This window comes from Gavia stellata, chromosome 15 (genome assembly GCF_030936135.1).
Source record: "Gavia stellata isolate bGavSte3 chromosome 15, bGavSte3.hap2, whole genome shotgun sequence".
NCBI classification, from domain to species: Eukaryota; Metazoa; Chordata; class Aves; order Gaviiformes; family Gaviidae; genus Gavia; species Gavia stellata.
Window position 1 is genome coordinate 9,063,843 of NC_082608.1, and position 24,412 is coordinate 9,088,254.

The 24,412-nt window shown below is 40.4% G+C and overlaps 1 protein-coding gene across 3 annotated transcripts; it reads left to right on the forward strand.

The window, feature by feature from the left end:
• Positions 1-9,673: 9,673 nt before the first annotated feature.
• Positions 9,674-23,552, forward strand: C15H16orf87 (chromosome 15 C16orf87 homolog). Of its 3 annotated transcripts, none has more exons than XM_059825007.1 (4): positions 9,674-9,739; positions 14,158-14,254; positions 16,998-17,180; positions 23,138-23,552. In XM_059825007.1, the coding sequence occupies exons 1-4, from the start codon at positions 9,674-9,676 to the stop codon at positions 23,254-23,256; spliced, it is 465 nt and encodes a 154-aa protein (XP_059680990.1). In that variant the 3' UTR covers positions 23,257-23,552. The 3 variants fall into 3 exon arrangements, with proteins under 3 accessions (XP_059680990.1, XP_059680993.1, XP_059680992.1); XM_059825009.1 differs by lacking the exon at positions 9,674-9,739 and adding an exon at positions 13,183-13,277; XM_059825010.1 differs by lacking the exon at positions 16,998-17,180.
• The last annotated feature ends 860 nt before the right edge of the window (positions 23,553-24,412 follow it).

Consider the following 24,412-nt stretch of genomic DNA (forward strand, 5'->3'; position numbering starts at 1 on the left):
TTGATGAGGAGAAAGCAAGCTGCTTTTCCTGTGTTTGATTTTATTTTGTCCCATACAATCGTATCTTGAGTCTTTTTCCTGTCTTCACTATTTCTTCTTTCTAACGAGCTTCTGCTTGCCATAGTGTTTAGTTTAATAGATAATTTGTTCCAGTCCTTATTCTATTTCAAGTGCAAAATTTTAGCTCTTGCTCTGTGCTAATTTAAAAATAATTGCTACTTTGAGAATTTTAGTCAATTCATAGTTAACAAAATAGCAGAAATGGGATGGCTTTTGTGCTGAAGAGACCTTTTAAACTTTTGAAATGTCAAGTTTTGGAGCCTGTACATTTTGACACTTTAAAGTTGTCATCAGTCGTGTATCTGGAAAGCTGAGTGTTACCCGAATCTGGCTTTTTGACTGATAATTAACAAGCAGTGTCATGGTGCTTTTTTGTTCCAGGTTTGATAAAATGTAGTTCAGAAGAAAAGATTTCAAGGTGTAGTAAGACTTGTCAAGGTCAAAATTACGACAAAACCAAAACCAGAACTGATTTTGCAATAAGCTTTAATCAGATCACCTGAAACGTTCAACTTATTTTAAATTCTAATATTTACATTCAGCGTATACAAGTAGACTGCCCAGACATCTTGATTTGAGTGTGAATGTTGCAGGGCTCATTAGAAATGAGGGTGGAAATGCTACCCAGCCTATTAAAAATCGAAGTCCAATGGATTTGGAACCACTAATTTTGTTAGGGGAAGAACACAAGTTAACCTTTGCTCTTGGTCCACACACTACTGTTCAACCCTGAATCCGCCCCCCAGAAACAGCTGGCGTAGCAGAAAGTTTCCAGCCAGCACTGCCACAGTATCTCTGATGATACCCCTGGAAGGAAAGATACCGACTGCCTGACATCTCCCTTTCTGCGTCTAGCTGACAATCCAAGCAAGACCTCACACCTTGTTTGCAAGTTCTGTAATGCTGCTTGTAGCACGTAACATAGCACGGCAGCATTGGAATAAGGCTAACAATCTTAAAACACATGTTGCACAAGCCAAAGCACATGTTTTTAGTAAAACATTTGAATGAGTATATGCAAACTTGAAATTCAATAGTCTGATTAATTTCCTAAGTTCAGAAATGCATGCAGGAAATAAGTAAGATGAAAAAAAGCCTTCCCATGTTCAATGGAACGTGAAGTCTTGTTTGTGTTATGGAAGAAGTATCTGTTGCTTTAATTATGATAAATGCATCTCCAAATGTTATTTTAATACAGATACTTTCAGGAAAGGAGATAGTGTATGATGAGCTTGCAATGTTGAGGCAGAGTTCTGTCTATCTTTTTGCCTTTTGAAGTTAGCAGCAACTCTCCTGATGACTTCAGGAGAGTCTGCATTCCATTCCTGTCTGTGCGACTGTGTTTTTGTGCATGGCACTCTGACTTACTGTGGCTTGGCATATCTACCTATAAAATGAGGAAAAGAAATCTTACCTCATAAGCTGTGAAATTAGTTAATGCATGTTTGTAAAAATCTTGTGCAAAATGATCTATTAAGGATGAAGTATCTTTTTGTTTACTTAGGGAAATCTTCCTTTCTCTGTCCCCTGCCGCCTAAGTTGAGCTGCAGATAGCACGCATCATTACAGACTCATGCTATACCATTCAGAGAAGACGTTAGCTTTTGCAAGTTGGCCTGGGGTGATCAATTGGCCTGATGGACAGTTTATGTATCCTATACAAATCATATGAACACAAGTTTCAGACAAGCCAGACAAAGCAGGTGACAAGTACTGCTTACCAAGGGCAGTTCTTTGATTCCCCATGTTGCATTCCATCCTTAGTCATAAAGACAGAGGCTGGTTTTCTTGCAGTCCTAAGAAGGTAAAATAATGAAATCCATGTTGATGGTGAGGAGTTGGAGATACAGAACAACAGCAAATGCATAAATACGTAGAAAGGTAGATAGAGAGTTGGAGAAAAAACCTTGATAAACAGACTAATACTGCTGTCACATGTTTCCATTTTGACAGACCTTCAGCAACCTTCTTAGTCATAACTGGTTGCATGGTTTAAACCCCATGATTGCAATAATGACACGTGGTAACTAAGTATTCATCTTTCTTCTGCTGTTTCATTTAAATAAAGGCACTGGATAGAAAACTACTCTTAATAGCTTAAAATGGCAAAGTGGTTTTAATTATATTTGAATAATAAAGTCCTTTTTAAATGGATTCTGAGGACACTAAGTAAAGGGAAACCACACTAAAAAAACTGTGGGGTTTTTAGGCAGAAAGAGCAAACCCTTCCTGTATTCTGTGTTTTACAAATATGGAGGATGATTGTTTCCTGTGGAATACTGCTGATGGTAGCAGTTCAGAATATAATGAGCATCTTCAGAGAAATTACTGTTCCTACTGTTCTTCAAACTGAACATAAACTTTTAAGATCTGGTCCAAAGCTCAGTGCAGTCAGTGGAAAAAGTGCCAGTTCAGTGACTTTGTATCTTAGTGTTTACCAGCTCTCATTCTCTCATGATAAGCAAAAAACAAAGCCCAACCCCCTACCCAAAAAACAAACCCAAAATGAAATGTGTAAAATCGTCTATCGAATTTGCTTCATAAGAATTAATTGAAAAGGTGCTCTATGAAAATAATGTAATTTTATTTTGCGAAGCATTTTTTATACACACTACATGTAAAATAGTACTGCTCAGAAGGCTTTTGGTGAAAAATGGTAATTCTGTTGAAAATGAACTTTTTTGAACAACATCTGGATTTTAATAAAGTTTCCCATGAAAAAGGCCCGATATATGAGAATAAAATGTTGGAAGCCTTTTTTATGGAATGGTAGCTGCTGCTGGCATTAAATAATTTAAATTATTAATATTTTAATAAAAGCTTATTTTAAAAATCTCATCTGAAGCTGACTTGCTTCACAAAGCAAATAAATCTTTTTTAAAAAACACTATTGACCTGGGCCAGAAGGTTACGCTTCAGCTTGATTAGAGAGGGATCTTCCCACCAAGTTTTTACCCCCAGAGTGTTTCAGCAACATATAACTCATTGATATAAAATATATGGACAAGGTCACTGTATTGGACACATTTGCTTTAAGAATCAAGTAAAATCAAGCAGCTTAATGGAAAAGTTCAAGCATTTTTTTCCTCCGTTACTAATATAGCAACTTACTTAAATACAGGAGCTGGAAATTAAGATGTTTCTTTCTGATTACACAAAGAAGCACAGTAAAGTTGTAGAAAAGATATGACTTCTTAAAAAAAATGTAAAATGTTTTCTGAAGTGGGCTTCACTTTGGTTAGACTCTGTCACCATGGATTGTGGTGGACAAGGAATGCTGATGTTCAGTTGCAGACGTGGGAAAGTGCTGCAGTGATTGTAAAGCAGGAGTGGGCCTTGATTACCTGGGAAGCCTGGTGATGCAAGAACGCTTTGAGCTGGCTCATTACGATGTCGTAGTTGTCTGAAATAGCTAGCAGTGGTATTCTGTTGGTAGAAGCTGGCATACTTTACTTACACTGGTGGTACGGTCTTTTTTTCCAGGCAAGCTCTAATGTACAAAACCTAAACTGGAGACTGGAAGTCAACCTGAATGTGGGCTTCCTGAAACCAAAGCACATCAATGTGTAACAACATTTTGAAGAAAAAAATGCTTTGTAATTGGGAAATGCTCAAGATTTAGCTGTACTTGGAAAACAAAGCCAACATTTGTACCACTTAAATGTTGTTCTTGCCCAAGTTCAGAGTAATGGGATCTCAAAGGACTTGTTAGGCACAACTTTGATTTCTTATGAAAGGACTCAGAGGGTACTCAAGATTACAGCTACCCTGAAATCTACTGATGAGAAGGATAGTAACAGTATTAAGTATTGCAAACCGTTGTGATTAGTGAAATTGCCAAAACCAAAATAATAGAAAATAGGATGAAAGCTTGTCTGTATATTGAATTGATTTTTATATAGTACTTTCCTCTTACCAGTTACATACTGTAACATTACAACTTCAATTCATTCCTGGTAATATTGCAAGTATTATCATCTAGCTGTTCTTATTATTGTAATTTTCCTCTGATACATTCTGTTCTTGGTATGAATACCCACGTATTTTAGATATAACAATAATTCCTTAGATAGTACTTTATCTATGGAAAGAATAAAAACCCCACTGAATATAACTGACTAATTAGGAAGTTGTTACTTAATCAAGATGCATGATATAACCTTTCTGATTCAAGGTTGCACAGCATTGTAGGAATTTAGTTTTTCGATTTGCTGCATGTTGTCAGCTCTTAGGCAAGCCTGAGGCTGTCCACCGTCACAGGAGAGCTCACAGGGAACTCTACTGCAGGAGAGCAAAATGCTTCCAAATTGTCTGTAGTGGTGAGCAGAAATGAAATTTAGGAAGTGCTTCTCTCTCCAAATTTAATGTGGATTAGATACGTGAATTGCACCTACTTTGGGATTTTTTTCTTGTAAAATTATAGTTGCACGCCGAAATACTGTAGTGTGCAAGCAGCCGGTGTGGCAGGCACATGCACTGCATTCCAGTGAAGGGGGGAAAGAACTCTAAGATCTCAGACCTTTCAGATCAGCTGGACTCTGTTGTGACAACAGCAAGGAAGAGAAGCCATCAGGAACAGACACTTACAAAGTCATGTGTAGCTTTTCATAAAATAGAGAAATGGCATAACTTTCTTATTTTCTATTTTAAATTATTGTAAAGCACATTTTAAATGAGGCTTGGTCGTGCAAGGTGCCACTCATTATTGACTCTCTAAGAGAGGAGGTACCTGTAACCTTAAAAAGGTATTTGTTATTTTTTTCTCAGTGTGGGATTAAACCTCTGAAACAATGCACAAGAAATAGTCTTGGACTTTCAGAACTCCAAACTAATGTGTTAATAACTTAGAATAACAAGAAAAATATATGTCTGTTTGGTAAATCTTAATTAGTTGTTTAGCTATGAATACTATCTTGTTTGTATTCAGTAAGGAAAATATTGTTGTTTGTATTAGAATAGTTGAACAGCGGTCACTGACTAGTTTATTTGCTCTATAATGAAAGGCAGGGTATTGTAATAGATCTCTGCTAGTTCTCTTGTACATCCATTAACTTCTTTACTAGATACTGTTACTATACACAGCAGGGCCCCCTGCTGTTATAAAGCCCCTCTGAAATACCAAAAGAGTCTTTCTATGTTTTGCTATGTCTGGACCTTCTCAGTTAAGATTAAAAAAAAATCCAAAAGTAGTCTCAAGGTCCTGGTTGCATGGATTTGGTCTTGATTCAGGAATGAAATCTGGATGTCCTGCCTACATAGGATGCATTTGTGCTTTTGGCAACAGTCACAGTTTATATAAAAAATAAACCTGTCTTGTCTTTGTGTGTCTCTGGAGAAAGACCTCTGCTCGTAATGGATTGCTATAGGCTGAAAACAAAATGCAGAGAGAGAAGGGAAACAAACCCCACACTCTGAGACGTAACTTAAATACTAAGAAGAAAAGGGCAAATCAGCCAATTCAGTAACTCTGTACTCGTGCAGAAACCACAACACACACTTGGGGGAGCCCAAGATGCTCACAAGTCCGGAAGAGTGTGTTCTCATCCCCTGCATGGGAACTGGGCTCAAGATAGAGACTCAAGGAAGAGGAAGGATAGGAAAAAATCAATAGGTTGTGCTGTCACGGGAAATGTTACTGCAAATGGTAAGATGTTTGATTCTTTATTCATCATACAATACTGGTAGTGAGGATGGAGAGGGCTGGCATGACAAACTGGCAAGTTCAACGATACTTTCTAGGGCATAAATGTAATTTACCACTCATAAATGTAATTCACCTCTCAGAAATTCAGGCCCTGCTGAGATAGCAGAGGTCTAGTGCTTTTCCTGTTGCTTTGGTCCTGGTAGTGGTAGGGGTACAATAGTAGCACACTGCTGTCTGAGAACTGCAGTCTTCAGGAAGAGAAATTTGTGTATGACACTGCAGTAAGGATGGTTTTATAGTTGAGGCATTGGGCATAGAATCAGGAAAACTAGATCAAACAAAACTGTATACCTGTATATCTTACATTTATCTATAAGAGACAAAGTTAATACTTACATATATGCTGGCTGTAACTTACAGCATCTAGAAAACCACTCAGAGTATATTTGTGTGGAGAGATGATAATCAGAGTTCAGTGATGTTTCCCCACTAAATAGTCAGGATTTAAAACACTTCTAATTATATTTTGACCAATGTACTTTATATTATGAGTTTATTTTTGTTTGTCTACAATTCATATATCCATTCCAGTGTTGCTTTCATTTCGTGATAGTATGCATGAAGCAAGCATCGCACTTAAGTCTAACTACTCTGTGCTCCAGTGGTGGAAATCTTAGTTGTAGAATAGTTTAATAAGCATCCATCCTTTTTTGCTTTATGTGAGTAATTTAGAATCAAAATGTTGAGGTCAATTTATTGTCATTACTTTTTGCCCTGGCAAAAATATAAAGCTATCTGGAGCAATTACCTTTATCAGCATTTGTTTTATCACCTGAAATTAAAATCCTTTGTGTTGTAATAAAGTGAAAGCTTTCACTGCAGCCAGTTGTGACATGTAGGGCTTCCAGTAGAAAAACAGGTAGAAAAAACATTTACCAAACAGATCCTTCTGGTCATTTAACTCTTCCAACAGTTTTACATTAAATCAATTCATTTAAGAAGAGTGCAGAACAGCAGCAAAGAAACAGTACAGCTGGTCTATTACCAGAATAGATTTTCCATTGTCTTTAATTAACTTGTGGACATTAGTGAATACACAAAGTTATAAATAATCGTATGAAAGACTTGTGAAATGAAGTACAGTGAGAAGTACAACAAGAAGTACAGTATTTTGTAACTATATGGATCATAATCTTCTTCATTTAGGGGCTGTCTTCATGGAGTCTCTGTCCATTACGAAGTATGCCCCTCTCCGATAGGTTGCTTTGAGATGGTTTCTCCCTCTTTAGGGTGACTGCTAAAGGAAGGGTGGGAACATGTTCTCCTGGGCCAGGTGGGAAAAGTGGAGCCTAACCAGATCAGAAGTGATTAAAACCCTTGCATTTCCTCACTTTGCATGTGAAAAATAGCATAGTCCAGAGCTCTGTTATTCTGTGTTATCCAGGAGCTCTCATTGGAGATCCGCCCCTGATAATCAGAGAGATAAGCTGTCAACAAGAGAAGATAGTAAATAACTTGGAGTGATAGTACTTGGAGCCAGAACTGCAGCCTCCCACTTCAAATAGTAAATGTGAGAAATCTACTCTGAGGAGACCATGGTTAGTATGAAGTGAAAGAGATTTGGTTTCAAAATTTAGAAAAGGAAAATTTTATCCTAAGGTTGTCACCTGTGGACTTTATCATGTGAGAAGATTAACCATCAAGATTACTAAGAGGAACCACATCTCAAATTATTAAGGTGAGGACGTACCTCTTAGCTGTTGTTAAGTTTATTGTATCACATGACTTTCCTGTGTTATCTCCTAAATGTTCAGATTTTCCTCAGAATAGATATATGTAATTTGTTATTCTATGTAGCCTTTCAGAAGATGTTTCAGTTTTTACAGTCTACATTTAAGGTATGCGCATGTCACTTAGAAATCTGTAATAAAAACATTGCTTATCTAGAGCATGTGTGGTCTTTTATGAATCTGGAACTCTATTTTCAAGTTTCACAGAACCTGTAATAAATTAGTCTCAACAATTAAGCTGAATAAATCAAGCACTAGTGAGACTTCAGACAAGCTTACTGGGAACTATCTGATCTGTAGGGAAGATCAACAAGCCGCAGGAAGGGAAGACCACTGGGCCTTCAGCTGCAGGGAGAATTTTACTCTGTGAGAAACTATGACAAGTGCTAGTCTTTTTCTGCCTGAAGGAAGAAATGTCTTTTCAATTTGCCTGGCAGGGAAAAATTATTTGGGCTGTCCTGACAGATGAATAAATTCTCTAGATTCCTGTCTACCAAGAACTGACCAAATGCATCAAAGTAACTCAGTGATGAGCTAGTAGATGGTATTAACATTTAAATAGCTGTAAAAGTAACTTCAAAAAAGTTTCATCCAAACTGCTTTTAGGTTAATTTCCCTGAAAGAGAAGTGTAGACAAGTCTTATTAAAACTGCTTCTCTTCCAACGTTTTTTCTCAATACTTAGGTGCAGCAAACTGAGTTCAAGACTAAACTACAAACATAAAATAAAAATTCCGTTGTATTGGGCCCAGAGCCAGCCTCCCAGCTGCACTCATTGCTACCCATGTGAAAGCATTACAGTTCCAGTACAGTTCTTGAATATTTGTTGGCAGCTGTGCTGCAGGCTATTTTAAACTGTAGTCTTCAAAAAGAATTTTCTGTTGAGACTTTGCTGCACTTTTCTCCTGTAGACATTTTGTAGTACAAAAAAAAAAAAAAATCATCCAAACTCCTGTTAATAGCAGTATTGTCATTATCACTTTCTTCATTTTTTAAGTCCAGGGGTAAATGATTCAGATATGAACATTTTGTAGGAATACAAAACTTTTACATGCTGATGCAAAGTTTTGGTCTAAGAGCTGAATCTTGAAGGAATTTTGGAGTTGAAGGGAGTTATTTCCAACTGCTTTATTTCTTTAAAAATGTATTTTACAATAAACATAAAAGTGCAGTTAGTTTACATTATGCTATTAATATTTTTAGGTGGAACTGACCGCAAAATTAACATACTAATGTAAAAACATTGGCAAGCATGATAACTTTAGAGGCATGACTGAATACCGTAACCGTTGAAGCACCAGGCTCCCGAAGGTAAAGGAACAGCAAGCGATAACCCTTCCCTCAACTTCAGCCTTTTCCTGAACCGAGATGAAGACCAGAAAAGTAGTATTTAACGCTTCCCGACTGCTGTACGCTGCAGTGTAACTTCCTCCTGCTGGTGCACAGGTAGCCCTACGGGGCACAGGTAGCTGGGAAGGCGGTAACGGAGCTGCCCTGTCACTTACTGCCTCGAGTTACACGTAAGACCGTGGAAACATGACAACCAGGAAAGCAACCAGCTCTTGCGAAGCACTGCGCAGCTTTCAACCGCGCCGAAGACACCCGGGAGGGGCGATGGCGCCGGAGCCCCCGCAGCCTCCGCCGCCTGAGGAGGGGACAGCGAGAGGTGAGGCTCGGGGCGGGCACCGCAGCTCCGCGGTGCGCCGCCGCCGGCTGCCCCCGACTCCCCCTCGGCCCCGTGTCCTGGCACCTCCGCCCCGGGGCTGGGACCGCCAGCAGCCGCCGCTGGCCCCGAGGGCCCGGGCCTTGCACGGCCCCGCGCCCCCCCCGCGCGCGCAGCCCCGGCGGTGCCAGGCGCGCAGCCAACCCGCGCGCACGCGCCCCGCCCCAGCTGTGCCGTCGCCGGGGTGGGCCGGGCTTCTCCGGCGGCGGTGGCGCGGGGGAGCGGCTCCTTTGTCGGAGGGCCGCGCCGGGGGCGGGCACTGGGCGCGGGCCGGGCCCGCCGAGGCTGTGCGGGCTCCTGCCGGCCGCGCGCCCCCGGCCGGCGCCGCGCCTCTGCCCTCTCCTCCCGCCCTCCCCGGCCGCCGCGGGGCGGGGCGGCCGGCGCTCCGGCGGCGGCGGCGGCAGCAGCAGCAGCAACAGCAGCAGCAGCAACAGCAGCAGCAGCAACAGCAGCGAGCATGTCCTCGAGCAGGGCCAAGAAAGTGAAGATGGCCACCAAGTCCTGCCCGGAGTGCGACCAGCAGGTGAGGCGTCTGCCGGGCCCGCTGCCCTCGAGGGCCGTCCCCGCCGGGGGAGGGGGACTAGTGGCCGCGCGGCTAAAGCGGTGCCGCCGTGAGCGGGGGAGTGCTGGCCCCGCTGCCTCTGCCCATCCCGAGGCAGGGCGCGGAGCCCGCCCCGCCAGCCGGCGGCCCGCGGGCGGGGCTGGTTGGCCCTCACAGGCCGGTGGGGTGCCCTGGGGCGGCGGGGCTCGCCGGCCACCTCGGCGAGGACAGGTGCTGCTGCTGCCGGGGCCCTGCCTCAATGGAGGGATGGGAACCGTGGGCGGAATTGGGGAAGTGGCCTCCAGCCTCCGCCGGCGGCTCGTGGCTGTCGGTGGGGTGCGAGCCTCTCGGCTGCGGTCGGTGGCGGGGCTGCGGGACCCGCTCCCTCAGCGCAGCTGTGGCGTTCACCGCCCCGAGCCACCGTCCCCCTCTGGCAGCACCTCGGGGCCGAGCGCCGCTGCCGACTCCGCTTTGGCGTGTCCTGGTGCGGTACGGTGGGTGTGCGCTGTCCCGCCCTGACCTTTCGCCGAGCCGGGCGGAGTTCAGAGGCCGCTCGCCGCCGCCTCGCCCCTCGCGGGGCGCCGGGCTGCGCGCCCTGCCCCGCCGCCCAGCGCCTCCCGCCTTAGCGCAGGCAGCCTCGCTTCCTGTTTTCTCCCCCCTGCCTGCCGCTCGTGGTTGCTGCTTGGTACCCACCGCCGCGCGTTACGCGTTTGCAATAGCAGTGCAAGAAGTGGCGGCTGAGCTGTGTGGTTTTGAGGGAGGAGGGGGGGGGAAACTGAACTGCCTCCGTGAAGCAATGTTTATGCGAAGTAAAGAATTGCTGCCTTTGCAGTCTGCTTGGAATGTGGGTTGAATATCGTATTCCTCTTGCAGGGTCGTGCAATAGTTACATTATGCTGAAGCGACGTGCGGAATTGTTTGTTTATGCACTAGTACTGTTTAGTAACTATGTAGTTTATTAAAAACATAATGAACTTAGTAACTCATACAATGCAGTTTGTCCTTTAGGTGACTCATGTGCCTAGGGCTGGTCGGGAGAGCGTTCAGTTGTGTTGTTTCCTCATGGAGTAGTTTAGAAAGGGCAAGATTGAAACCTTCACTGCGATTTCTATCATGTAGTCCAAATGTGTATGTGAGCTGTTGTTTACATCTCGCTGCAGTTCTGCTATGCGTACAAAATGGAATTAGTTACCCTTAGCCATTAAAAACAGCTGATTCGAATTGTTACTATATCACGAGCTTGTCTTCATTTACGCTTTTGACTGGTAATGATGTTGCTATTAAAAATAGGCCGGTTTGTTAGAGCATCGCTCCTCTGCTGGAACAATAGCACAGCGCAACAGAAGGCTGCTGTGGGGCTCGGGCTAGGGGAGAGGCTTTTACATGTAATCATGGGAAACACGTTTCTGTTATTTGAGCCTGAAACTTGACTGGTAGACACTATTTTAGCTATACCTAAAGAAATAATCTCATGCCATTTTCCTTATAAAGATCAAAAAAAGTCATCTTATTTGTTCTGACTTGCATAGTTTTTATCGTTTTTCAACTCATCCTGGAACAGTTTGGAATGTTAAGCTGTGGGGTGAGGCATCCTTTCATGTTTTAAGCAATAGATGAACCACTGCAAATGCTCACATGTTAAGCATGTCACAGAAGTACTATTTCTGAGAAAAAAAAGGTGTGCCAAGGTCTGGTTATTCAGTTGGTGAAAGAAGAAATTAAAATGATTGAGAAGTTGAATATGAGAGTGGTGGTAGGGTTCTTTGTTTGTTTTCGTTTTTTTTAAAATAAATGTAATGAATGTCAAACCACCGACGGTAGGAAGAGCAAGTAAGCAAATATTACAGGTTTTTTACACTGATGCTGAAACTTTCACTTTGTTCAGCGCTTTAAAACTAAAACACATGATATACATATGTCAATGTAGATTTTCTGTTAGCAACTCTTCTGCGGCTAACATGGAATTAATGTGCATACGTGTCCTGCCCTGGCACAAGCATTGCTTGTAGGACCTTGTTTTCCAGGGCCAAATGTTTGAGAGAGGAAAAGAAACTAAAACCTACAGTACAAGTCAGCCCTTTGCAGAGTGTGGGGAAGCTCTTGTGTGACTCTTAAGTGGCTGTGTCCTGTACTAGTGTTTGTTAAATTCTTCCGTAAGCAAGGGCTTTGCCTTTGTTTTTGATTTCTTTGCTAGAAGTGGCATGCATGGAAATATTTAGACAGCCACAAATATTGGAGTGCAATATGGAGTAACACTTCTCAGGCTTTTAAACTTTTTCTGTTATAATTTAGATGATATGTAACTGCCATTTAGACTTTTTTAAAATTAAAAAAGAAGGGTTTTAATGATATTTTCAGAAGCAAAGCACAGCCCCATTAAACTAGAGAGCCTGAAGTACTTGCAGTCAATCAGAAGAAATAATTATCACTTATTAATTTAGCTTCAGGCAAACTTTTGTGTATGAGAAACTCAATTTCTTTTTGGTTAGGAGAATGGTAAACAGAGTAAAATAGTGTTTGTTGGACTATGTTGCCTTAATTATGTTGTTATCAGTGTAGGCCTTCAAAGGATAACTGATATCTTTCAGTGAATAAGCCTCTTCCCACATAATCCCCCCCCAAATGACACACACACCTACATGCCAAACCTGTAACACGAGAACAATATTGTTCTGTTAAACACAGTTAAGTTAACTGAAAAATACTGGATCTGCTCCAGTCCTTGGGTCTGCTCCAATCCTCTTGGGTGGCTTTCCCCCAATTTTTTTTACGCTGAGCCTGGAAACATAATCGTCGGAGAGACCCAGGTGTTCAAAAATGGGCTTAAATGGAACTCCTATATCACCTTAACAATACAGACAAACTATCTGCTATATAGTGTTTTTTAGTACTCTTATACTGACTTATGAACAAGGAGATAAGCGTGCGCACAAGTCTGCTAAATTCTGAGCTTTAAGGTTCAGTAATCCTTGATTAGAATTGTTTTTAGAATGCTTTTTATTATGTCAGGGTCTCCATAAAAGGAATTAAAAAATCTCTAGGTAGATAAAACTTGTGTCAAAGGTCTATCTGTAAGCTGTCCATAGGCTGAAGTACAGGAGTTAAGATGTGCTACAGACAGCAAAATAATTTGTTTATTTTGAGTAGCAGTTAAGTTCCTCTTTACAAATTCATGTACTAATTTGGCAGTTTTTTGCATCGGAACGTTGGAACTTGGTTCTTCTGCATGTCCGGTAAAATTGAGCAGGCAGTCATGGTTCTGTACTCATGTTTGTTTGAGTGGGCATTGGCAAACTTGTAGAGACCTGTCTTAAAGAATTGTGTTTGAGAAATTACCTCCTGCTTTTTTTTCCCCACTGTCGTGCTTCAACATGACTTGACTTTAATGTGTGTTAATCTCTTCCAGATCTCTGTTTAAACTTGCTTTGATTTGTGTTTTCAGTCTTAAACCTAATCAAAGCAATATGGTGTATGCCTTACTGCTTTAGAAGATCTCGAAAGATCTTGGCTTTAAATGAAGGTAATGAGGTTTGTAATTTATCAGCACCGCTTTTTTTAATTGGTCAGAGTAAGATTTTTGTCATTTTTCATGTAAGTGTGGCGTTTCCAGATTTTCTCATCTTGTTCTAAATTGTCTTATGCTGGGGGAATTTACTGCTCCTGACTGTGTAGCTGATCAGGAGGAGCACTAGTCTCAAACTCTTCAGCCTGCAGTCAGTTTTTGATTAGCCGTTGATTAGGTAGGTTATTTGCATTTTGAATTAACTAGGCCCTTCTGTAACTACCTGGCCTTGTCTACAACGCTGTTGTAGAGTGTGGTACAAAGTGTCTGTTTTGCTTCGGGCTGTATCGTGCCTCCTGTTTAAAGCTGCTCCTGCTCTCTAAAGGAGTTGTTTCAAATGCTTCCGAAAGTGAATGTATTCAGAATGTACTGACAGTTTTAACTCATACTTTTTCTTTAATTTTTTTTTTTTTTAAGTAAATAAAGGAAGCAAAACTGGGAATGTCTGACTGATTTGACTGGGGATATTTGAGAGCTCTGAAGAGAAATTATATTTCTAACTCACCCTTGCTTTAGTGCTCTCCACTTTCCCCCACCCCCTTCCTGACAGTCTGGGGAAGAGGGTTTGTAGTACAAAGCGGTCACAACAGCTGTACATTTCGAGCTTGATATCTAACAACTGCATAAAGAAAAGGCTTGGGTGATTCACAGCAGAACCTGTTTTTACTATGTTTAAATACAATTGTATAATAGTACAGGCCATAATTTGCAGTACAGACTGAATTTGAAGAGGTATCTCTGAGGACAAAATGCGAGTTACTAGGTTTTTTTTCTTTGTTGAACAAGAATTTTGTCGTAATTTGAAATGATCTGAAATATTTGTCTTTTGTTTTCCCAGGTTCCTGTTGCATGTAAATCATGTCCCTGTGGCTACATATTTATTAGTCGAAAACTCTTGCATGCTAAACGTGCTGAGAGATCGCCACCCATCACAGGTAATACTTACAGAGATGGGAAGAATGGGACAACAGTTTATTTCTTTATTTCTTGGAGGCAAAGGGTAGAGTGTTTTACTTCTCTGTGTAAATTGACTGTTGTCAGTTCACTTTCTCTTGCATCTGTGCATGGTAGACTTTTAATATGTTAATTTTTCTTGAATTTTGAGAGGAGGGGAAAGCTGGTGTTTTCAGTCTTACTTCCTTTGTACTTGTGATGTTGACATTTATTCTGTGTCTATTCTAGCTGCACATATTGGTCACTATGCAAAATAACTCCTTACAGAAAGCTTTCTTTTAATCCTATTTTGACGCAAAATGTCTAGAGGTGCCAAAGGGATCAGATTTCAGAGTACTTGCTGATTGAAGCTGGGTTTTCTGAAATTAAAAATCCTCTGTTTTTGAAGAAGTTATGCTGAGTTGTATTTATTCATGAACACCTGAATGGCACTTTGTATAAAAGTGTTTGTATGTTTAATCTAAAATGAGGTGGGTCTTGTGTCTCTCTGCATGGTTAAATCACAAAATAGTGTATTTTTTTGTGTCTATCTTGTGTGTCTTTTGTTGTTGATGGGCACAGTAAGAAGTCAGTTGAGTATGCATTCTGGCATGATTAACATTCTCCTTGTGTTCATTTTTATCACTTCCTCCAGTCCTAGCGGGAATTAGTCAGAGCAAGCACCTGTCAGGAAAGATGTTTAAAAGAAAAATAGATCTGATTTACAATGTCTACTTTTTAAAATTATCTACCAGGCCTACAAAATGGAAACTAAGTATTTGATATTTTGTATCGCTATTTTGAGGGATATTTGTAGTTTACCAGCCTGTAGGAATTATATGACATTATGCTAGATAACTGAACTTTCAAGGTGGAGGAGGTTAAGCAATGTCTGTGGTACTGTTTGGAAGCGTTGGTCAATTTTCTTTCCCCCTACCCGATTGTTTTATTTGAAAGTTGATAAAGTAGTTACCAAATAAAGCTGAAAGCCATAATCTGGTAAGTGAAGCTCTTGTATAACTTGGCTTTGTACCCAGGAAATGCACCAGGGGAGGAAGAATCCCATGCACGAATATACACCGGGGGCCACCCTGCTGGAAAGCAGCTTTGCAGGAAGGGACCTGGTGCCCCGGTGGACAGCAGGTTGAACATAAGCCAGCAACGTGCCCCACGCAGCAAAGGCAGCTAACAGTATTCTGCGCTGCGTTAGGCAAAGTATTGCCAGCGGGTTGAGGAAGGGGATCCTTCCCCTCTACTCAGTGCTGGTAAGGCCACACCTGGAGTACTTTGTCCAGTTCTGGGGTCCCCAGTACAAGAGAGACATGGACATACTGGAGAGAGTCCAGTGTAGGGCCATGAAGACAATGAAGGGACTGGAGCATCTCTCCTCTGAAGAAAGGCAGAGAGCTGGGACTGTTCAGCCTGGAGAAGAGAAGGCTCAGGAGAATCCTATCAAGGTATATAAATACCTGAAGGAAGGGTGTAAAGAAGATGGAGCCAGGCTCTTTTCAGCGGTGCCCAGTGACAGGACAAGAGGCAATGGACACAAAATGAAGCACAGGAGGTTCCTTCTGAACATCTGGAGACACATTTTTACTGTGAAGGTGACCGAACACTGGCACAGTTGCCCAGAGAAGTTGTGCAGTCTTCATCCTTGGAGATACTCAAAAGCCATCTGTATGTGGTCCTGGGCAACTGGGTCTTGGTGGCCCTACTTGAGAAGGGGGGGTTGGACAGGTTTGTCTCCAGAGGTCCCTTGCTACTTCAACCTTTTTGTGATACTGTGAAATACAGCTTTTGTATTCACATTAGTGACAAATTACCCTGCTGTCCAGTTTGTACCATGTGTCTATACAAGATTAATGGGACAACTGCACCAAAAGGATACCGGGTCCCCAGGAAGATATAGTGAGAGACTGTGTATGTCTGTATTGTGCTCATAAGGTAACTGCAACTTCTTTTAGAAAACGTTGTTCCGGTATTTTCAACAATATAGCTACTGCAGAATGGTGCTGCAGCCTTGCAAATGGGCAACTAGTTTGCGTTGAATAGTGTGCTGTGGTGACTGTCCTATTTTCAGTACCCAAGCTCATTAATCCATACTTAACTTACAGGTGAAACTCATGTAAATACTCTTTTTTTTGACTCTGGTGTGTCAGAAAACAATACACCTGTTCAGCATTAAGTATTATGAGGCGTTGTCATAGGCTAGGTTTGGTGGGACTTGTATGCTGTATAATGTGGCATTTACTGACTGCATTGTTGACTCAGCATCTCGATTTGTGTGAGCAGTGGGAACGTTTAGTGTCAAAAAAGCAGTGGGAATGTTAGTGTCAAAAGAAGATGAAGCACTCTGCTGTGTGCCTATATGATAAACTTTTTTTTTTTGCGAGTGGAAACATGCAGTGGGCTGTCTTGATGGCTGTGATCTGTACAGGTTTTTTCCATCTTATGGGAAACTGTGAACTTTTTGTATACTAGCAAATGTCTCGTTGCAAAACACATTTGAAGTAAATAAAGGCTTGATCCTTGTAATCGAGAAGTGAAGTGTCATTCTGGATCTGACTCCTTAATTTCTGCATGGATATTGTGCAGATGTAATTGTTCTGTAAAGGAGTAGACATCTATCACTTTTGCTAAGAGATTTAAAGAAAAAAGGTGATTGGGTGGGGTAAGCACTAAGAGTAAATTAAGAACGAAGATGAAAACAACCCTAGGTCATACCATCTCTATTCATTTGCACAGAAAACAAGAGTGAGGCCAAAAGGAGACGGACAGAGAGAGTTAAGCGAGAGAAGATAAATTCTGCAGTAAATAAAGACTTAGAAAATCGAAAAAGATCCAGGTCTAACAGCCATTCAGATCATAGCAGACGAGGAAGAGGAAGACCTAAGAGTGCCTCAGCCAAAAAGCACGAGGAAGAAAGAGGTATGAGAACTGGAGAAATGTTTTCATTGGGTTTTCTTTTTGTGTGAAGATTTTTTTTTTTTAATCAATAATCCTTTACACCATTCAAACCATTTAAGGAACTAGACTGGTTCAGCCAATACCCAATATCTTAATACGGGGAAGGGACTGTTTCACATCTGTAGAGACCTCTGGTTTTATGTTTCAGTGTCTGACTGGAACTAACTACAAAGAACTAAGTCTGCATTTTTAGCCACCAGATCAAATTTCAACATTTAGGTTGAAAGCCATTGGACTGTAGTGCTTAGTAGGTTTTTTGGTTTGGGGTTTGGTTTTTTTTTTTTAGGTTCCGCTGCTCTATATCACAAGGACAAACAATATAATGATGCCTGTTATCAGAGAGTGATTAGGATGATTGGATTGCTTAAAAAGTTCCTTGAAACATTTTGGAGGGCCAAAGTAAAAAGGGCATCTTGAGTCACAACTATCACCTGAATTTTTGTCCCATGTTTCTACAGAATAATACTCTAGAGGAAAGAATGCCTTCTTGTTTATTAAGGTTCCTTGGTAACCTGCTGTTCTTAATCTTTATACAATAGAGACTGTTACATGCACTAGAGTAATTTTGGAGCCCTTCAAGTATGTGACTGTCACTTTGGATTCCTTTTTTTTTTTTTAAGAGCCTATTGACACTGCATTTGCTATCTGTGGTTTTGGAGATAATGATTTTAGGCCTGAATAATAAATCCAAAACTTAGTGTAGACTTAAAAAGGCTGGAAGGCAGATAGGAGGAGAAGAACAAGACTTCATATAAATATTCAGAAGATCTTGTTCATAAAACTACTGAAACCATCAAGCATACCTTGTGGCATAACTCAAATGCAATTGTTTTTTTCCCCTGCCACCTTATTTGTTAACAAAAATGGGTGTCAATCCATGTTGCAAAGTGAGTTCCTTTAACTTCTAACTTTTCAAAACCAATTTTGTTGTCTCTGCTGTTTAGTGTAAATCTGTTCATTCTTAAAGTTTTTCTCCTATTAAAACAAAATATAAATTGGGTTTTTTTGTTGTTGTTTTAGTGTTTTGGCTGTGGAAAGAGGAGATGGAATTTGATTTCTGTATGTTTTCCGGATGGCAATTGCTTTACTGTAATAGGAATACACTTATCTAATCTCTTCACTGTTGCGTATGGCTTATTGATATATGTAGCTTCGCAGAATACAGAGCTTCCCTATTTGCTATTGATCTAAGCTAGACTTTGTCTAGCACCTTAGGATCATTTCTAGGCATTTTACTGCCAGTCTAGTTCACATGCAGCTTTGGTTTGAAAATTCCTGCAAGCTTGTTGGGTTGCCCTGTAAAAGTAAATTTTCTTTCCTGTCCCCTGAAAAAGAGGAAAGCAATCAATAGTCTCCCAAAAGCAAGAATTTGAAAGCATGAGGGATATTTAGAGAACATGTTTTCCTATTCAAAATTAGGCTGAGTGTTTTTAACCTCTTGCTGCATGTTCCGGTGTGACAATATGCCAGTGCCCTGAGGTCAAAAACTAGAAATATGGATGTAGTGAGATCTTTGTGTAAGAGTGCATCTGTGTTGTGTTGTTTTCTTGGCGTGTGGTGTGGTGTGTTGTGTGGGTGTTTTTTTTTTTTAAAGTTGAATCTCGCTTGAGAAAATTGCTTTCATCTCCTTGTCCTGTCCTCCCATCCCCTTTACTTGGTACTGTGACTACTGCTACTGTTTCTTCCTCGACCTCTTCTGCAGAGCTGGTACAGAGCTTGGGTTCACATCCGTTTGTAATTGTCTTTGCTCCTCACTAGTACAGCATACCTTATTGGTTAGGAGTAAGTGGGCTTAGGATATTTTCTTACTTCTGACTTATTTCTGGTTATGTTAGACTGTAATGTGTGTAGACCACTGTGGTGATTATTGGGCAGATTTAAAAAAAAAAAAAAAACCAAACCAAAAAGTTGATATATATGGCTATCACAGCTATAAAAATAAATTCAGCAGAGAACCCATCATTTTGTAAGTAATAACAAGTTAACATTGACTTCTCCATTTTCAAGTGGCTTTTATAAAATTGGCCTAACTACTATGTGTGTAGTAACTAGTGGGGAATTTTAGAAATACTCTTCCTTTACCAAACCTGCTGCTTGATAGTGTTGTTTGCGTAAAAGCATATTGAGCAACTTTAATTCTTCTACTCCAATTAAGGTGATTTTTGTGTGACTCATTGCTAGTCCTTGTATCAGTCTGCATAGTGTTGAAAGTCAGCTCTGGAGTGCAAGACATTAGCTTAGTGTTAGAATTTAATATATTATTTCCTTGCCTATTGTGTATTTTCAGGATATTTTGGGTACACATTATTTGCCATTAGAGATTGTGCAATTCTTCTTTCTCCCAAAAGACTTGAAAAGAGGCCACTGCTTGCAAAGCTGTTAAAAATTCCGTGCCTCTTAGGCTCCTGCAATGCTTAATGCATTTGTAGATGAAAAACAGGAGGACAGAGAACACCTGAATTATAATAGCATGCAAGAGCAGATAATCTGTCCATTTGAAGACCACCGAGCTGTGAAAATTTTCTTCCTAAAGACACCCATGACATCTAGCTTTGCTTCCTTGCTTGTGTTGTGCTTTTTTCATACATAGCATGCTTGTTTCCAGTTATGTCTGTGCCTTTGACTAGTTCTTTTGTATCCTTTGTGACTGGTTCACATTAGAGCAAAGAGCTGCAGGATTCAATAGCAATTAAGAAGAATAGGAGAAGCAAAGGGCTTTTTAAAATAAGCTATTTTTCCTGCAGATTTAGTAAGAAGGAATGGAGGGGGAGGAAAGAGGAAGCTGATGTAGATTGAGGGGATATGGCAGAGTGCTGGGACCAAGATAGTATTCCTATCACATGTTTCAGAGCCAAGCAATGACCCTGCAGAATAGGAACTTCTTACTGCAGGCTTGGCCTGTCAAAATTGTCGCTTAATTTCTTTATCAGAAATGCTACAATATATTTTGAAAATAGAAACTTCGTAATAATCTGATTCTGATTTTTGTGGTGGTATGCATTTTATTTTACTGTGTGGGACTGTAAGACACAGCTAGATAGGTTCCCAGGCTGCCTTGTTATCTAGGTAACAACCTTCATTATATTAAAACAAACAAAAAAAACCCCTCATATGCTGGAGGAAGTGGTATTGGTTATTCTATTCCTGAAAGAGGTTACCATCAAGTAAGACTCAGAGTGGCCTGGAGTCTTGCTAAAGCATACTTAATACTTAACAAGGGGTGAATCTTTTTATAAAGATATATACATTTCAGTATCCTGGTAAAATTTAAGCCGAATTAAATTTCTTGACCCAAGTTTTCCTTTTCCAGTAATTTCCAACTGTATTACTTAAGACGTTTGCTTGCACATTTGATGTAGTTTACTATTGTGGATAGTGAATCTCAGAACTTTGGATTTTGAATCCATACAAAATTTGTGAGGGGGGAGGGTCCATATCTGATTTATATATAAATCACAATTTTAAGGGCTGGGGGTCTAGTGGGTTGCAGGAGATCGGGGGATGTGAGAGACATGCTACAGGAAGACTGAATATTTTCACCTAAATAGCCTCTTAGTTGTATATCAAAAGACTTAGTATTTTTAACGTCTTACAAAAATGGTATTGTGATTCTGTAAGACAGTGTTTTGCTAATAGAGAAGTGAGTCAAAACTGCTTGCAGATAAGACTGCGAAGCGGAAAGTTTTAATAGTGTCTGTAGAAACCACGGTATCCTATGAGTAGCATATGATAAAATGTCAGGCAGGTGCAAGTTCTTCACTAGTTACGGATGAGAACTGGAGTTGTCTTAAGAAGGCATAAAGCTTGCAAACCTGTGTTAATCCCTGGTACTCTTTGATATCAAGATTTCAGTTCTTTAAAGCTGAAGTCTCTCAGAACAAGCCAGTGCTTTGGGAGGACAGCGGAGAAGGGAAACTTGAGAAAGTGTTTTTGCTAAGAAGTCTACAAACTGTTAACAGTAACCAGGGGAAAAAAAACCAAGTATTTTTAATTTTGCTGGGTGCTGACATATTCAGGTGGTGGCTGGATTTGTTTGGATCAGGAAGTATGAAAAAAAGGGAGGGTTTTAGATATGAAAATAGAAAAGGTTAATGTGGAATAACCAGTGTGTGTAGTGTCTGTGCTCAGAACAACTCCCAGCATTGTTATTTGTAAATGGTGGGAGGGAGGAAGTGAAGCAACCCAGACTGAATGTACATATAGAAACTAATTTATCTTAAACTAAAGGGTAGGACTTGCAGTGAAACTCAGTTTCTTAGCTTTCATTTCAAACTCAATACACTAGAGAATATTGTCTTGTGTAGCCAGGGAGCCAGCAGAAATCGCTTGCATTCCAAGTATCAGACATGCTTTGATTTGTCTTACTTTGCTAAGCAAGTTTCTTGTTTTCAGATTAAAAACGAGTGCATCGTTGTGTGTCCAGGCTCCACATTAAGCAATTTTACTTGCAGGGAAAGGTGAGCTTGCATGTCATTTAAGTTGTGTAGAAATATTTAAGTAGAGGATTTTGTTGCTGTGTGTGTCTGTGTCGGTATTAAATCAGAACACAGTGGTAAAGGATTTTTTCAGTTTCTCCCAGTTAGCTGTTTAACGCAAGCACTTGACTTCACAGGGAAGGCAGTCTGGAGTGGTGTCCGTAGCTCTAACACAGATAGACAATCAGATGCGAAGCCAAATCTAAAAAAGTTGTTATGAAAGTGGACCCATTGAAGGAATAACCATGTGAGTAGGTGGAGATAATGAGATGCTGGGATATTTTTTCCGCATGGTGTTTTCCATTATTTTTCCAATGCTGCTTTGTCTTTCACTTACCCATTGCTGCTTTAGGTGTCTTAGTGGAGCAGTCTGCCGGAGTATGCTGTGGGCAAAAGAGTGAGCATGTGTGTGTCTGTGTGTTGAGGAGACAGGGGTCTGTCAGGCGAGCGTTGTGTTGTGATTGTAAATTAGTCCAGGCCACTGTGGAACTTGGATTAGAGATGGAGTTCCACAGCTAGACACCAACCTTAAAGCTCTATATTTATTCCGCTCTCCTTTGTGTCTACAAGCCTGGTCTTCTGCTGACAGAGCTGGTTGGTTTTGTTTTTTTTCTTAAGCAGTTGTGTCAGCTACCCGTGGCTAGCTAAACTGGGATATAAATAGTCATGAAATAGTGGTGTTTATGAAAGTGGTATTATGAAATCATATTATTTTATGAGTTTTGTCATATGCTGTACTGTAACTTAGTGTACTTGAGCACTGCAGTATGCAAACTTCTTGAAGGCTTGCTGTTGTGTGTCTGTAGCATTGAAACAAGCCACCATCAGCAGAGGGAATTTAGGGCTTTCACTTGCTCACTGAGGTGTTAGCATGCTATGTTCTATATCTGGGATAAGATTGAAAGTCTGCAGTATAGAAAGTCCAGAAATGTTCATGGTGACAAATTTGGAACCTGACTTCTGCCTTATATCTGCTCTTTGCTCTTGGACACTGTAATTAAACTCTTGGGTTTCTGTTACTTAGATGTAAAATAGGGGGACAAATGTTGTGTTTAATGACGATATTGTAAAATAGCTTTGTTTTCTAGGATGGGAGGTGTTTATGTAAAAGAAAAAAAAACAACCCAAAAAACTGGAGGAACACTTGAATACTCCTTTGTGTCAGGAATCAATATAATGTTAATGACTCATTCTTTCTTCATCGTTAAAGAGCAGAAATTCAGTCATGCTTTTGGATGACTAATTCTGTGACTCTTCAAGCACCTTTGTGTGCCTCCATTCCTCCCTCCTCTCTCTCAATCCTCCCTGCATAGGAGTTGATTGTCTAACTTCTTTTCAATTCAAGTACTCTATTCCACATAATTTATTAACTACTATGTAACATGCATTATATTTCCAGATAATGGAAAAAGCTTCTAATAGTGATTCTTTTTTCTTCTACAGAGAAACAAGAAAAAGAAGTTGACATGTATGCTAACCTTTCAGATGAAAAGGCCTTCGTATTTTCAGTGGCCTTGGCGGAAATAAACAGAAAAATTATCAATCAAAGACTTATTCTGTAACTTGTAAGCACAATCTGATGCATTTATATGCAGAATGGCTAGCATATTTCCAAGGTGTCATGGACTCTCGGAAAGTGTGTTGTCTGCACCGACAAGGACCATAGTATTTCCTGTTAAAATTCTGCTGCTGTTCTTGGAAATTGAATTCTGTCTCTACAAGTCAGAAAGAAAGTGTTCACAAGATTGTGCTATGAAAAATCAGAAAGCAGATATGTTTTACGCCTTGAAGACAAATGCTAGACAAGTGTACAGAGAGACTGCACCGATTCCAGAGCACTTCTTTTAAATTTGCTGCCAGAAATGCAATATTTTAAATATTTTCAGAAATAAATGATTTTCCTTTAAAATTATATATTTCAGATTTTTCAGCTATATTGCAGTTTACATATGTACAGTTCACATAACTTTTTAATAAATTGATATTGCAATATTTTATTGACCCGGGAATTAAGTACATTTGTGATACTTAGTGTGTGTTGGTTTTAATCCTGTTAGGAATCTGATATTCATCCTAGAACTTCAGATTTGCATTTTTTTATTAGGTGTGATATAATTCTGGTAGGAAGAAAATTAAAGCGGTTTCATTTTGGGGGATTATTCTGCTTGACAACTTCATATTGTTTATGAATTGTCTCTAGAAAATTATTCCCTGTTACATAGAGTTGTTTTTTAAAAATGACATACACTTTTGGGGGTCAGACTTGTGAAGTTTGAGAGCTAAGCACTTGTTTTGTAACAGCGATTTGCTTGGTGTCTGCCTTGTCCCGCTGGTAAGTACTTCTCCCATACTCTTTCTTGGCTCATCATTTACTGGCGAGAGAGAGAGAAGCAGGCATCAGAGATGTAGATCTGCAGCTAGCATCTTCTTACTGGTATTTTCAAAAGACGAGAATATGCTAGTTCCTTTTACTCTCATCAGCTTTTTTTGCCTGTCTTCTAAAAGTGTAATTCTTAGCAGTATTGTCTTTGGACTGTCGACTGTAAATACCAAAGCAAAAGTCTACCTGAGTGGGCAAAAATGAGCTGTTTTGGTAGAAATAGGATTGGGGAAGACATTCAACAACGTGGTCTGTGTTAAAGTGGTATAGTGCCATTTGAGCCAAAACTCTTACTTTAATAAATATATGGGGGGTTTGTCTCAGTAAAAAGAAGGAAA

Excerpts from the sequence above, each read along its gene's own strand:
- C15H16orf87 (XM_059825007.1), top strand. The coding sequence starts at position 9,674 with ATGTCCTCGAGCAGGGCCAAGAAAGTGAAGATGGCCACCAAGTCCTGC. Across the intron at positions 9,740-14,157 it reads GCCCGGAGTGCGACCAGCAG|GTTCCTGTTGCATGTAAATC; the intron begins GTGAGGCGTCTG and ends TTGTTTTCCCAG. Across the intron at positions 14,255-16,997 it reads GAGATCGCCACCCATCACAG|AAAACAAGAGTGAGGCCAAA; the intron begins GTAATACTTACA and ends TCATTTGCACAG.